This window comes from Lissotriton vulgaris, chromosome 9 (genome assembly GCF_964263255.1).
Source record: "Lissotriton vulgaris chromosome 9, aLisVul1.2, whole genome shotgun sequence".
NCBI lineage: Eukaryota > Metazoa > Chordata > Amphibia > Caudata > Salamandridae > Lissotriton > Lissotriton vulgaris.
This window is the reverse complement of record NC_141697.1, coordinates 857,109,319-857,125,999: the sequence shown is the minus strand read 5'-3', so window position 1 is coordinate 857,125,999 and position 16,681 is coordinate 857,109,319. Positions and strand designations below refer to the sequence as shown.

The following is a 16,681-nucleotide window of genomic DNA, read 5'->3' as shown; positions in this document are numbered from 1 at the left end:
AAACGTGATAGCAGAGGAGGCATTGAGGTTTGGAGTAGTCTCTGGGTTTAAAATGAACTCAGGCAAAGCTCAGATTGTGCTTAATGACAAAATCAGGATGAGGAATGCAAGAGTTACCGATAAAGCCACATACCTGGGGGTTAGCATAATGGCCAAAATAGAAAACATAGTTAGTAATAATGTTGAACCACTGATCCAACGCACAAAAAAAGAACTGGTCCAACTGAACAATCTTCATTTAACTATAGGTGGGACATGTAATGTAGTCAAAATGCTTTTTCTACCTATAATTTTATATTTTTTTAGGTCAATATGTTTGGAATTTTCTCCACAGCTATTCAAAACTATTGAGTCTATGTTCTCAAGGTTTAAATGGGGATATAAGAAACCTCGTTGGGCCCTCAAATGGATCACTCTACCAAAAGAAAGAGGGGGGTTGGCAATGCCCAACTTTAAGCTATATATAATTGGGCTACCATATTAAGATACTGCACAGCACTCATCTCTATAGAACCTAAAGGCTGTCATATACCTACCCCACAAGAACTTATCCTGGGGGAGGGTTGTGAAGGATGCCTCTAGCGACATTTTAATGATAGCTAATTCAAAAAAGTCAAATTTAAGACCATCTCTGGTATATACAAGGTGTGGGGGAATGTTCAGAAATCACTGAGACTTGGCCGTTATTCTCACTATACCCCTGTGGGCAATAATGATGATCTCCCAGAGATCTTCTGTGATAATTTTATGAACAGGTTGATCCTGGCAGGAATGGTCCAGCTCGGCTGTTGTTATTTATTGACCGGGTTAAAAACCTTTGATGAATTACGTATTGAGTACTGTATTAGCCATAGGGATTTTTTTAAATTTCTTCAAGTAAGAGATTTTCTCTCAAAAAAGGGGGGAGGTCGGGTAAAATTTCAATCAAGCCAAATGATAGAGAATTTCTGCAAAAAATCTACCCTAAAGATTGGGGAGATATATGAGACTGATCTCTTTATTGCCAGATGAGATGGATAAACAGATGGCCATCTGGCAGGTTAAGGTAGGAGTATCACCCCAAATACCCCTTCACCCCAATGAACTATCTCAGCCTTGCCTGATGTCAACAAAACTACAAGCTCAATTTTATAAAACTTTTTTCTCATTATACTATACACTGCATAAAATAGCAAAATGGGGGACCGGAAAGGGAACTACATGTCCTCTCTGCACATTGTTCGAGGCCGATATTGTTCACATGTTTACCTCTGGCAATGTATCGGCAAATCTGATAGCAGAAATATCCAGCTTCTTAACTGAAATATGTCAAATAAAGGTGAGTATCACAACGGAAGAGATCATATTAGGCTTAGCAAATGATAGTCGGCCGAATTATATGCAAGGACTGATCTTTGTGGCAATGGCCGTTTTACGGCTATGCATAGCCTCATCATGGTTGGATCCGAACCTGCAGGCTTTTCTACAATGGAGGGCTAGGGTGCTCACTATATGTAGACTTGAAGTGGCCATATATATAAACAAAGGTCATAACAAACGCAAAAGAGGTATGATGATCTGGGACCCACTGCTACAATGGATACAAAGGCACACCTAGGATCAATTGATGTCCCTTATAGATACCCGGGTATATATTGAGAAATAGCAATGAAATAAGAATTGTGTTTATTTTTGATAAACTGTAATGTGTATATGTCAGAAAATCACTCTACACCTTTGTACTTAACGGATTACTCTGTCGAACTATGTATTCAAACTTGTGTCATGTTTTGTTCGGACATGGATCATGGTCGCAAGGGGGGGATATTTGTGTAAATTGGAAAAAGGCTAATAAAGATATTTTTAAAAAAAGAGATCTTAAAGGAGAGAAGGGGAGAGGAGCAGATAATGACCAGACATATGAGTTAGGTACGTGAACGTCGTGGGTGCAGCCTGGGAGGAGATTGCATCTGAGGAGACTCAGAAGGAGGAATGGGCAGAGAGGCATAAGCTAGCCTTGCACGTCATGTTTTTGGCAAGGCAGATCACATTCCTCTGTGGTCTTGTAAAGGAGGATTAAATAAACACAAGAGGGACCCTGAGAAAGCTAATCCAAAGGGAACATCCCACCAGGGGAAGATATGTACTAAGTAACATGTAAAGGATGCCCCCAACTAACAATAAAAATAGGACAAAAGTTCCAAGATATAGAAAAATTCCACCCACAGAACAGCTCAATTAGATTTCATTATTTATTTTCCATTATTAAAAATGTTATCATTCTATTTTTTGGGAAAATAGAAAAGTTATAAAATAGAACACATTCATGAATTAATTTAGTAAAAATACAAAGAACATATCACAATGATCTAATCTCGTCTGGATAACACATAAAAATTCATGAAACATGCAAAGAAGAGACAACGAAGAGACAGCCCATGATTTACAAAATTCAAAAAAATCTACAAATAAAGGTTCACACTATATGAGTCCAGCAGACAAGACGCAGTTACAAAGAAAATAACCAAATAATCCAAAATACATTAGAAAATAGAAAAAAACATCAGACATTACAAGCAACGAGGAACTAGACACTTCACAACTGTAGCATACAAGGGAGAAAAGCGCAGTTGCGCGTTTCGGACAGTACCAAAGACGTATATGTAAATTCCTTCATCAGGGCGCACATGTTATGCTTCATAATTCATTTGTGAAGGAGGGGCCTTTTCAAGGAGCAGCCACACTCTGTCAGACATAGAGAGGGAGAGAGAGACAGATGAACAGACCAGGGCAGAGAGAGTAGCTGATGGAACAGGTTTAGATTTAGATGCTAAAACTCTAAGTTTATGCTTTGACTAATTAACTAGTTTTTAAAAGATGTATTTGTCTTATGCATTTATTTCTCTTCATGGGAGATTTTTGCCAATTAATAATTATTGATTAGCCTTGCAAAACTCACTCTTGAATTGTATTTTCCTGAACTCTTTAAATCATTTTGACTGACATTTGATGCCTCATTCCCTTCCTGTATGGAATGCCTTGTATTCAATTTGTAATGTGTTCTGTATTGATTCTATTTCTCCTATTTTCAATTTTGTAACCTGATTGATATTTGACTAATGAATAAAGGGTCACTGAACCTTAACCTTAACTAGAAAATAAAACCCTTTAAAATACTCACAGTTCTCTTTATTGGCTTAAATATTAATTACATTTAGATTTTTCATGTTTATGTAAAGTCTCCTGGAATTGATACCAGGTGGCAAAGGCCCATCACCTTTAAAGCGGTAAACTAGAGGTAAAGGATGTTTTGCATTGAGAAAATACTGTGAAATTACAGCTGGACTCCCCTAAGGCGGAGGGGCGTCATACCACAGGAATATTAAAATGATGATAACACTACGTTATTGTCCTTTTATTTTTCAGAAGGCTCTGAATGTGTAGGGCAGGGCTGCCTACAGAACAGGAGAAGAAGTGGTGAGCTCTTTCTAAGTGCACAACAGCCGGCCAAACAGTCATGCGCACTTAGCATGTTCTGCACCAGACGGTAATGCACAGCCTGGGTGGAGAGCATGCAGAGGCTCCAACTTCCTCTCTGATAGCTAAACCATGGTGCTCAGACCAATCACGACTCTGCTGTTATGCTGGTGATAGCAGGGTCGTGATTGGCTAGGGGAGTCTGTTCCTGCTGGAAAGAAGAGGACAGAGGAGAAGCAGTGGCTGGCAGGGCAGGTAAGTGAATTAAAACAATTTCTTAAACTCCACCCGCCACCCCCTGCCTCTCCACCCTACCCCGTAACAGCCGCTGGTGACCCTGTAAGTCATTACTACAGCAGTGCCAATGCATGTTCCATTTTTTTTTAGCAATATAAAATAATTGAGAGCACATAACAATAATCCTCACCTTAGGAATACAGTAACCCCGAAAGGTGATGTCTTGCGTCACCTGGTGTGGGAGGTTCATTGGAAGAATGTCAGCAAATCTCTGCATTTCATGGATCACAGCATCTGTATAGGGCATTTGGCTCCTGTCTTCATAGACCGCTGAGCGGTTTGGGCCAATCACACGGTCAATCTCCTCATGAACCTTTGCTGGAGGATGAAGATGGAAGTAAAAAAATTTTTTTTTTAAATAAGGAAAAATTTAACGGATCTTAACTAACAAGTGCAATTAGGATACGATTAATTGAGAAAATTGTCAGTAAATCTGTGTTAAAGACATTTCACTTTGGTAGTACTTTAGCCTCAAAGATGGGGAAATGCTACAAACAAAGACCACACCTTTTTAAACAAGTACTGGCAAAGTTGGCAGGTTTGGCTCTAGTTCAATGCAAGTATAAAGGGGCACACACTGTAAGGGTACACTTACAGCACGCACATGCACGCATCTGCACAAACCCATTTTCACAAAGTCCAAAGATGTGAAGGCAATTATGCATACAGATACAAATGGAGCGGTGAATGCAAACAGTCTAACAGTCATACCTAACCTTTTAGAAAGGCATCACATAAACAAAGCATTAAAGGAGTGCACAATGGAGAGCTCAAGGTTGCACAAGCGAGTGAGGCACATAGAAATGTGAAACACAGTGGCAGCCGGTAATTTTAGGAGGGAGGGGCACATGGGACACAAGCACACATTCAAATACACACTCACAGCCATGCATTCACACACACGCACACACACACACAAACAAATCCATTCACAACGCTCATTACCAAACATTCATACATACACAAAAGCATGCTCCAAGCATTAATTTAAAAAAACATACACTTAGCTGCAGCACTGCCTCTGAGGTCTCCTGGCTGCCTTTCATCATTGGTGGCTGACCTTAGGGAAGGCAGCAGTCCCAGCATCATCACAGAGTAGGATGGGGTGAGTGAGACTGTTGACTTCACCCCGCTCTGTGATGAAGTGTCACTGATTGGCACTCAACCCTGGGCGCTTCAGGGCTTAAAACGGAGTGCCCAGGTGTGAGGCAATCAGTGATGCTACCCCTTGTCACTGAGGGGAGGGCATCAGGGTGCTTTGCTGAGGAGGTCATGCCCACAGGAATGTGTCTTCCTCAGCATAGCAAAGTTCCGCTAAGGCAGTCAGAAGCCTGCTCATTTAGCTCATGTCTGGCTCCTAGCTGCCTGACCTGAAAATGAAAAGTGTCTGTCAGCCTGATCTTTGTTCAGCCTGACAGACAATTTTCTGTGGGGCAAAATGTGGGGGGGGGGCGTGGCCCCTCAGCCCCAATGGACCAGCCATGGGCTGGTAGAACAGAGGGGAATAGTGTAATGTGCAATGGTGGACTGCATTTTTTTGGCCTCAGGAGATCCCAGGTTGATGCATCAAAAGGGGTCAGGCACTAGTAGATGTAACTCTCAACCACGTGCAACATTGGAGCACTGGGTAATTTGTTTTTAGGCGACCCTGGTGTAGTGCTTCAGGAGAGCACTTAAAGCTGCATAGTTCACTGCAACAGGTCTGTGCCCATTATGCAAAAATATTAGGATGACAAGCAGTTGGAGATTGTAAAACAGGCACACGGTAATATACTTTAAGGAGACATATCATTTTGATGATAATATATGTAGTGCTTGTAACAATGCCATCTACTTAAAGTGCATGCAGACACGTCGGTGGTGGTAAAACTGTGAGACACTGGTACAAGCAGACATTTGCTTAGAAGAAGGTGTTTTGCTGCTTGTTTTGGTGGGAGAGATCTTTTATTGTTTGAGCCTGATATTGGCACTGTTGTACCAGTTACTGTTGTAATTGCTGTGGCAGTGTGTACTTATGTCACTTAGGAGCAGTGGCGGCTCCTCTATAGGGGCGTTTGGGTGCCGCCCCCCTGCTTTCTCGCCGTGTGAGAAGGCAGAAACATAAATGGTAATAACTACCATTTGTTTCTGCCTTCTCGCACGGCGAGAAAGGAGGTTCTTGGTTGGGGTGGGCAGTCCTGCTCAAGGGTAGGGGGTAGTGGCTTGCTCACTGTTGTTCATACTGACTGTTTGGACAGCCTGAGGCCCCCAAACAGTCAGTATGAACAACAGTGGGAAAGCCACTCCCCCCTGCCCTCGAGCAACACCGCCCACTCTCCCTGTTCTCTATGTATACTGCAGCATACATAGAGAAAATGACCCGGGTGGGGCGCGGCCTCAGCAATCACAACGCTGCCATTGTAGCATTGTGATTGGTGGAGGGGATGGGGGCTACCTTTCTGATGACGAGCGCTGCAGCCAGGAATTCAAAACGCAGGACGGCAGGAATCGGGAGTCTTGGGACGGTAAGTTTTACTTTTATTTCATATATATTTTTCCACTAAAACCCTCCCGCCTCCCCCCTGCATCGCCTCTGCAGCGCGACGACCCCATTTCCACCCCCCCACCCGCCCGTACTGCCGGCCGCGACTGGAAATATGGTGTATTCAGCTCATTATCTTCTACTGTTAATATAGGTATGCACTATACAGAAACATTTGCTGTGCCTTTCTTTTGTAGGTGCCCTTCTTTTCGCTTTGCTTGGTTTATGCATAAATTTGCGTTGCTATGTTCATGTAAGGTTGACATTGTCTCGAAAGCTGAAGTAAAGCTAGGAATTACGTTTATGGTTTTTAGTCCCTTCTTTAAAACTCAATAAGTTGAAAAATAGGGATGATTGTCAGTGTGGCATGACGCTGGCTGTCTAGTCTCGGGAGAGTCCGTGGATTTTCTGTATGGCTTCTTGTACTGGGTCAGTCATGAAAAAAATGGTTAGGAGCACACCCTTCTTATGTTTTTTCTTTGACCGAGAAGGCTCACATTTCAGTAATGGTCAGAAATGTGGAGCCCTTTACTTTCAGCAGAGAGGACATTTCTCCATTATCAGCTAAAACTTTCCATTCACAGAATTGCATCAGAAAAAGGTTTTGTGATTGGTAATCTGTGTTAATTCTGTTCCTTTTGATGCGTGCTTAAGTCTATTGTTGGACCTAGCGGGGTATCTTGAATTCAATTCCATGGCTTACATTTAGCGCAGCCTCCCACCGAGTGGCTGCACATGGTCTTTTATCAGCGTTCACCCCACCAGTGGTCAGCATACAGTATTATCGGGAATTCGACCTTTGACCTACCATGAATGATGTGCGAGTGCCCGGTATAAGACGTATTTACAACAAGGGGTGGTGAGGGACAGAGTCTCTGAATTAAGCAGAAAGCTCTCGCCCAGTCAAGAGATCAGGGCTAGATCCAACACCGTTTTTTAGCTCACTGCACCATCCCAGTTTCAGAACCTGGCTGTATGCAAATTAGTCTGTTCCTGTCCCAGTGCATGATGGGAACAGGGCAAACCAAACTACAAAAGCCAATTCTTACACTGGGAAGGAAACAAGCTCCCGGGGACCGGTTTCTGGCATTACAGCCGTCTTCGGCCCGGTTTGCTTGAATCCTGATGGTGCAATGAGCAAGGGTCTCACATCTGAGAATACCCTTCCACGCTTAGGGTGGACAAAAATATTTACAACAAGGGGTGGTGAGGGACAGAGTCTCTGAATTAAGCAGAAAGCTCTCACCCAGTCAAGAGATCAGGGCTAGATCCAACACCGTTTTTTAGCTCACTGCACCATCCCAGTTTCAGAACCTGGCTGTATGCAAATTAGTCTGTTCCTGTCCCAGTGCATGATGGGAACAGGGCAAACCAAACTACAAAAGCCAATTCTTACACTGGGAAGGAAACAAGCTCCCGGGGACCGGTTTCTGGCATTACAGCCGTCTTCGGCCCGGTTTGCTTGAATCCTGATGGTGCAATGAGCAAGGGTCTCACATCTGAGAATACCCTTCCACACTTAGGGTGGACAAAAATATTTACAACAAGGGGTGGTGAGGGACAGAGTCTCTGAATTAAGCAGAAAGCTCTCACCCAGTCAAGAGATCAGGGCTAGATCCAACACTGTTTTTTAGCTCACTGCACCATCCCAGTTTCAGAACCTGGCTGTATGCAAATTAGTCTGTTCCTGTCCCAGTGCATGATGGGAACAGGGCAAACCAAACTACAAAAGCCAATTCTTACACTGGGAAGGAAACAAGCTCCCGGGGACCGGTTTCTGGCATTACAGCCGTCTTCGGCCCGGTTTGCTTGAATCCTGATGGTGCAATGAGCAAGGGTCTCACATCTGAGAATACCCTTCCACGCTTAGGGTGGACAAAAATATTTACAACAAGGGGTGGTGAGGGACAGAGTCTCTGAATTAAGCAGAAAGCTCTCACCCAGTCAAGAGATCAGGGCTAGATCCAACACCGTTTTTTAGCTCACTGCACCATCCCAGTTTCAGAACCTGGCTGTATGCAAATTAGTCTGTTCCTGTCCCAGTGCATGATGGGAACAGGGCAAACCAAACTACAAAAGCCAATTCTTACACTGGGAAGGAAACATGCTCCCGGGGACCGGTTTCTGGCATTACAGCCGTCTTCGGCCCGGTTTGCTTGAATCCTGATGGTGCAATGAGCAAGGGTCTCACATCTGAGAATACCCTTCCACGCTTAGGGTGGACAAAAATATTTACAACAAGGGGTGGTGAGGGACAGAGTCTCTGAATTAAGCAGAAAGCTCTCACCCAGTCAAGAGATCAGGGCTAGATCCAACACCGTTTTTTAGCTCACTGCACCATCCCAGTTTCAGAACCTGAAGAGAGGACATTTCTCCATTATCAGCTAAAACTTTCCATTCATAGAATTGCATCAGAAAAAGGTTTTGTGATTGGTAATCTGTGTTAATTCTGTTCCTTTTGATGCGTGCTTAAGTCTATTGTTGGACCTAGCGAGGTATCTCTCTTGAATTCAATTCCATGGCTTACATTTAGCGCAGCCTCCCACCGAGTGGCTGCACATGGTCTTTTATCAGCGTTCACCCCACCAGTGGTCAGCATACAGTATTATCGGGAATTCGACCTTTGACCTACCATGAATGATGTGCGAGTGCCCGGTATAAGACGTGCCACAAGCCCTCTGTACTCTATAGTTGAATTTATACAGAGCTTCATAACAGTGTTTCTACATAGCATGTTTTAGGAGTATAATATTGCCTTGTTGGTTTGTACGCTATATGTATTGCATGCAATTTCTGTTTTCTTTATGCTAAATCTGGTTGCATAATTTTCTCACAGACAAGACTTGGCTCGAGATACAAATGTCTCGGCGAAAATGCACCCCATTCCGTTTATGGAAGAAAGTGCGTGATTTATTTTTTCCCATTACTAATCTCTGTCCTGTGCCTATTGATCTCCCCTTCGAGCCTTTTTTCTTCTTCAACTATAAAACCCCTTCCCCTAATTTTCATACTCCGGGTGCCCCTACTGTCAGGCATGTTGCAATCACACCAAACTCCATAGAGGTATGTTTCCCTATATCTGTGTTCAGAGTGACTGATCCGCATTCATTTTCCCTTAATCACAATAAACAAATACACAATTGTAAAAATAAGAAACCACGAGTGCACACGAATTCCATCAAGAGTTATGCCATGATGCCTCTGAGAGTTTGCCTTTTATAATATTAAATTATACCAACTCCGACATTGAGCTGAGTGGCCACTGTGCTGATGATTTTAGAAACCTGGGTTTTTTACTCTTCTTCACTTGACCACAATAAATGTGAGACTGTGCATGTAACTTATCACTCCGTTGCTGAAACTGCATATGTGGGAAGTAAAAAGGGTTTCAACCCCAGTACACAAGAGCAGAGACCCATGAGATGTACCACTTGCAGGTCTAGTCTTGCAGCAGTTTGCAGCTGTGAGCAAAATCATAAAGGAAGACTAAATCCAATTAGAGAAATGGATAGACATCTTAACTGTCCTGCAACAGACATTAGGCCTTTTATACCTCATCTAGTTTATTTCAAGCTCCCTGTACTCTTTATTGATGTCATAACTAAACTTTCTCAATCACTATATTAACCTTCTTGCTTTCTAAAATTGATTGAAAATGCACCATCTACCCTCTCTTTTTCAAAATGTTCTTGGGGGAGGGGAAACCCCGAAGTCCATGTATGGTAAGCTGGCTACCGGGTACTTGTAAAGAACTTTTACGCCACTCCACTTTGAAATATCACCAGCCCCCAATGCTTAGGATTTGTAAGAAAGTTGAATTTTGCATTCTTCCAACTCCATTCTTGGCTTATATCTTTACACTTCATTTTTGCAATTCTAGGAGGCCATTTTGATGAGGGGCTCTAATTGCTCTGGTATGGTAATGAGGCCATCTTCTTAAAGCTCCTGCAGGCATGTGTGCATAATGGGTGCTTTAAAGTTGCACCAAAGACAAGCTTGTCTGACTGGAGCATGTACCCTAGAATGCTGCTCCTCGCCAATGACATTGAATGTTAAACTGCGGTTTAGGTTCTCTGCAGCGCAGCTATGCACCCTGGTGACAAATGCGGAAGCTCTCGATAATAACAAATTAAATAGGCTTTTAGCACACTTCACTAATCACGCAAGTACATGAAATAGGTGAAAAGGATTCCTTGAATCAGGAGAAAGTGGAGCCAGTCGTGAATTTAAAAATATAAAAATTGCAGGCATATGTCAGGGAACGCTGCTGAATGCCCGTTCAGTTGTTACTAATTGAGACATACGTGATTTAATAATAGAGTAATATTTCAATGTACATTTTATTACATAATTATGGTTAAAAGAAGACTGAATGTAAATAAATGACCAGCCGAGCTTATCGGATAACCAGTATCTCTCGAGAATAGAAGAGTGGAGTGGAGATAGCCATTAATGTAGTTTAGTAAGAAAATAACCAAAACAAGGAGCCAATTAGTCCAACTCGAGTGGATTTGACGACAGGGCTATACTACAGCTGCTACAAACGCAAATAAGATTTTAATAATGTATTCAAAACAGCCATACAAGTTGCTAAACCAATATATTATTCAGAGAGAGTCCTATCTTCACCCAGTCACTAAGGCTGATTCCAAAGTCAATAAAGAGTTAAAACAACCACTAGTTACAACCAGTAACTTGGAGGCCGCTCACTCTATAAAGAGGTGCGATCAGTTTGCAGACTTTTTTTAGCAGAAAATATGGATGATTGATGAGCAGTCAACTAATTCTCCAGAAGTTGTCTTCTCGTCAAAAATTAACTCAATTAAAAACCTAGATTTTCAAAAAAAAATTTACCAAGCCAAATATAGAGTACTGCAGGGCCTTATTGTTTCCCTAATCTAACAAGCATTTGCAATGCAATAGGTCTCGCAGCATTAAAGTTTAGTTACTGGCATTGTAAATGACAATGCTTTGCATACATTTTTTTTTAATTTGCAATTGGTATATAACCATTGTTTGTGAGTGGTTAGCTGTTGCTGACAGACACCCTCACAGACCTAGAGCACTGCACGGCTCATATAATCGAATATGCACTGAAATCGGAACGATGCAATGCTGTTTGAATGCATAGGGCCCAGGGCCCATGCACACCTGATGTGCAGCCGAGGCAGAGTAGAGGGCCCCACAGAAATTAATCAGTGATGCCACAGGCCATTGTGCCAAGTAACCCGAGAGCAAACAATGTGTCACGTGAGTGGATACCTGTCATCAGCTGTGGCCCAGCACCACACTGGCCCCCCACCTGCTAAGGCATACCTGGTGAATGTACATGGTTTCCTTTTTCAAGTCGACCTGCGTTTATTGTCAACGTGAATAATACACTTTTCAACTGAACCTTATTTTCTTTTAAGGCCTCAGTGTGTTATCGGCTCCAGTAACTGTATTGGATACATTATAGTGACGTATATCATATACTGTGCGGTTAAATACGTTGACTTCCGCAGGGCATGCGTACGGATAAATGTACCTGTTGTTTAAATATATGTATTGTCTTATTACTGTTAAATGAATTGGTGCAAATAAGGTTACATGTGTAATGTAGTACTTTTAACTATTAGATCAATGTGGGACTAAAATAAAGGCCACAGATTACAATCTACAGTATTTCGGATTCAGCCAGTAAATCACAGACGGCAGGAAGTAGCTCAGGTGGTTCATGTTAACGCCCCCCCCCCGGTTGTTACTGAGAGCCCACAGAATTGCGGAGGTACAGAGCCCCCTACACCCAGGCACACAGCGCTTTATGTCTGTCATAACCCGGCGCATCCCTTGTCTTGGAAGGCGCGATAGCTCCGCGGGTTTCTGCGCCTGCTGCAGCAGCCTGTCGCAGTTGTGAATCGCGCCCTCGGATGACTCTCTTTGAGGGACAGTTTGGCAGGCGTGACTGGGTTAAATATGATGTATCCGAAATGCTCATTAAAATGCTGTGCCCCAGGGTATTTTTCGGGACAGTTTACAAAAGAACTGTGTCTGGAAACGTGCAGGAGAGAAGGACACAGTATCCCAGTAAATTGTGGAACTGGTGCTGGCATAGAGACATGCCAGGAGGTAGGGAGGGGGCGGTGGCACTTGGTATTACGGCACCCCAGGCTTGCCCTGGCCTCCACCCCAGCCCCGCCAGCCTCTTGTTCGCTACACACCAGTTGCTGCTCCAGGTTTTCCCACGGGTTCAGGCCGCAGCCTCCTGCACCAGTTCATTCACCCTCAATAATCCGGGATTATCCCGACACAGACCCCGGGGCGGGGGAGGGGCACCTCCCTGCTGCTGCCAGTTAAACACTCGCTGACACGAGCGGTGCACGTCCCGAGGCCCTGTTTAATGCCCAGCAATGCTCCTCGCCCTGCCCCCTGCTTCAGTTGCCCCCTCCCTCCTCGCCCCTTTCCCTCCAGTTAATATTTTACTTTCGTCCCTGGGTTTCTCCTGAATCCACCTCCCTGACACGCCCCCTCTCTGCTGTGTCACTTGTGGGGTGTCCACTAAACTTCAGCATTGTCCGGATATTATTCTCGACGTACAGCGCCAACTCCCTGGCGCCATTCTGTAGCGCTGTTAAGAATAGGTGTTTATTTATTTATTTATTTATTATTATTTTATGCGTTTTTATATAGCACGGACTTTACCCGAAGGTGTCAGAGCGCTTCACAATAGGAACAGTAATGATACATGAGGAGAAAATTACAAGAGAGCATGTTACAAAAGCAAACGTTACGTTACATGAGGCAATAGTGACAATTGTGCATGTATCAAGAGCAAACAAACTACAAGAGGTAGCAAACGATTCATTACAAGAGGAAAAGTGACGTGTGCATGTTACAAAAGAGTACAAAATATAAGCTCCCTATTTAATGACACTCTGTGTAGTGATCTTGTTGGCCCGATCAAGATTCAAACCGTGGCTACTGATGTTAGCAGTCAAAGAGCCAAGAAGCAGCCAGGAGGTGCTATGTTAGTGTTAGGAGTAACACTCGAGCACAATGACCCTGAAATTACCTGGTTGCCCCTTAGTAATGCGCCCCGATCTCGTCTGCCACTCCCAGGAGGCGGAAAGGCAGGGTACACACTAGTGGGGGAGGGGGGGCAGAGGCGCACAACCCACTGTGCTGCTTTACAATCTTGCCACTGAGCAGCACAAATCTGTAAAGACGCTTTGAGAGGGCACTCGTGCCCTCTTGGGTCAAGGGAGTCATGCCCTGACACAGCGCCCCCTGCTGCACCCCCTCATTAACAGCACATTCTTATGGAGATGGTTGAGGGAAGCCCCGCTCCTATTTCAAAGGTGGGTGCCGCCATGAAAGGCGCACTCTCCGCCCCGCTTCCACCAAGGCCTCTGGACTGGGGGGAGTGGATTGGACCAAGTTTAGCGCTTTAGCTGCTCCTTAAATGTTTGTCTGGGGGTGGGGGGCGATGGTAATTGGCCTCTTCGGGGTGCAAATGTACTGCTGTCCCCGCCGTGGGGGGTGTCCTGCCTGCTTCCTGCCCGGACATCAAAAAGCAGAATATATTAGGGGGGGGGGCAAAAAATAAGCAGCCTGTGACCTCACAGGCCCTGGGCATATCACGCAATGCACGTGTGACCTTGGGCTCCTGGAAGCATACGGGGGCGGCGAATATTAAGGATTATTCAGAGACTCGAATCTGGGAAGATTTTTTCTGCAAATGCATCTGGAAGGAACACTTCAGCGTTTCTTTTGTTTTCCAGATCATCTGTTGAAAGCATTATGTGGAAAAACGACAAACAATAAAGAGTAGTGACAAGTTTTCTGTGCAACTTTTCTTGCCATTTGATGATTTTTAATTAAATTTTAGCATTTTGTTTTTGTTTTGTGCAATAAAAACACGGAATACCAAGTAGCGTGTCAACATTAGGCACACCTGTAAATTGTGCGCATCAAAGTGTGGAATACTGAGTGTTTTGATCATGTATGAGACATTACCTCCATATTATATACGTCCCAGTGTAATCTATGTCACCTGCCTGTTGTGACGTGTCTCCTTCCTGGTAATTATTGAACGATACCCATTGTTTGAAGATGCGGCTGGGGGCGGGGCAATATTACACGCACTGTCCCGCTTTCTTCGATACACGCCACTCGTTAGTAATGTAAACACAGCTAGCGTGATTTGCGCAGAATCACACAGTGTGGGGCCCCTTACCGAGGCTGGGATTAGAACGTAAAGCGCCCAGAAGGAGTGGGTTTCATTATTGGCGGGCCTTGCTGCCACTGCTGTGGCCCGCATTTGGTCTGCTTGTGATGTGCCCTGTCGTGTCAACAGCACCAGCCTCCTCAGAGCCGCTCCGGACAGCAATTGAGCACAGAAACGCCCCGTCGAAGGAGCCGGACAGGGCAGGGGAGAGCTACGTTACATCAATTCTTTGAATTCCACGCACGCATTAGGCAAGACTGCTTTCACTCCTCACCAGAAACAGAAGCTGCGGCTGTTCGCACTCCGGCAGCGGTGGCTCCAGGCGCATGCAGTCTAGCAGCCAGGGAAGCGGCACAGCACTCCCGGGGCAACGACGTGCTAGCCGCACACTGCACTCACCTCACGAGTCCTCCTCCCGACCTCCGCTTCTCTCCAGTCACCGGCGCAGGCTCCACCAGTAACATCATCATACACCGTCAGCCGCCCCGGGGCCCGCGCCGAAAGCAAAGAGAGCATGCAATTCTCATGTGACGTCAACCCCCAGCATATATGGGAAGCGCGCACCATGGGGCTGTGGCGCGCGGCGGAGACGCTGGCGCTGTGAGCGTGCGCGCGACCAAATCTGCGAGTGGCCAGCTCTTGTCGCTACCTCTCCCATTCACAATGCTGCGCTCGTGCACAGCTCTTGTCTCTTTTATCTGATTTTGTCGCCTGAAACGATCACTATAGTTCTCTGGCGAGAACGCGCTTTGCGCGTCTCTAGCCGAGACCTAAAAAGAGTCTCTGCTATCTTGTTCTACCATATTCTGAATAAAAAAAGTAGTGTCTCATGAAAGAATGTCGCACATTTGATTTAATCTACTCGTCTGATAGAATGCCAGCCATTTCAAACTGGGAAAAGGAAAACTGTAAGCAAGCATGCAGTTATCAAACAATAAAGATACATTGACAATCATTTCACCACACTCATAAGAAATTGTAACATTAGGCCCTTTTTATATTTAGGGTTGCATAGATCACTCTACACCTGTAATTATGAAAATGTGCTACAGTGTGGTGGGAAAAAAGAAAACATAGACCCATTGATTGGCATCATTTGCATTATTTCTCTACATAGGGCGAACTCAGCACTTTCTGTAGCCCAACCTGTGTTTACTTTCTATTCAATAATTCTTTGTAATAGAATGGGTCTAACACACTGAGCTGTTTGGTCTACATGCAATTATTGTTGATAGCATTCACAATGGTTGTTATCAAGATGTGGTCTCTGGCTAGGCCTCTGACTTCGGAAGCTGGGACATGAGATTTACTAATTCTAGCTTGAGCTCCGCCTAAAATATGTGATTTTCGGAAAATTATGTAATACTTAATTGTGTAAAAATATAAATATTTTTGAAAAGCAATGCTATTATAAATATATGAAATGTAATATCATTACACAATTTACACAGTATGCATAACCGGCAAGCATATAATAAGGTCCAATATTGCCATTGTGAGCTTCTGATGCCATTATAAACAACAAGGATATAGGCTGAGTGGTTTTCAAATGTCACCTGCAACCTTTGATGGAAAAATAGGCCTGCATTACATTTTAGTCATTATGTATTTTTTATATTGTCTATTTTGTGATCGTTATCTTCAAATTGCAGCTAACAGTTTTTATTGATTGCATTTAGAATATTTAGGTTTACATTTCAAGAATACGTTTTTGATAGAACAATGGACAAAGGTGGTGGCAAGACGTTTTCTGTGATTCTGCGGCTGCTGTGCTTACCACATAATTATGTATTTACTTTATTTGTCATATAATTTTCTACACAAATTGCAGATTTTGAAAAAAAAAATTCCAGCTACAAGGGACGAAAATAATATTGACAGAGAATGTTTTTTGCTGTATAATTAAAAAACCCTTGTCAATAATTTCGTCTTCCATTCTACATATTCCTGGTAGTCAGACAGTGGTAAAACTCTAGAGAGTGGTTTGAGGGCTGACATTATGAAAATGAAATCCATATTTCACAGGCATGCGTGAATTCCCATATTTGATAACTTGCTGTAAAATGTGGGCTTTTATATGACTGTCTTTTGTGCGATAAACTCACCCACACATGAAATCTAAATGGTATATCGCCAAATGATGCACTAGCACCTCCCATTAACGTCCAGAGGTTAGCCGCTTTCCAGTTAGGTTTATGCTA

At 43.8% G+C, this 16,681-nt stretch overlaps 1 protein-coding gene across 1 annotated transcript in view; it reads right to left on the bottom strand.

Annotated features, from left to right (window-relative positions):
- The window catches only part of LOC147692369 (cytochrome P450 2G1-like), a 331,029-nt gene that overhangs the window by 52,074 nt on the left and 262,274 nt on the right, over positions 1–16,681 (bottom strand). The window contains exon 7 of the mRNA XM_086938589.1: positions 3,884–4,071. Within this exon, the coding sequence (XP_086794715.1) occupies positions 3,884–4,071 (188 nt within the window). The remainder of the gene's footprint in view (positions 1–3,883; positions 4,072–16,681) is intronic.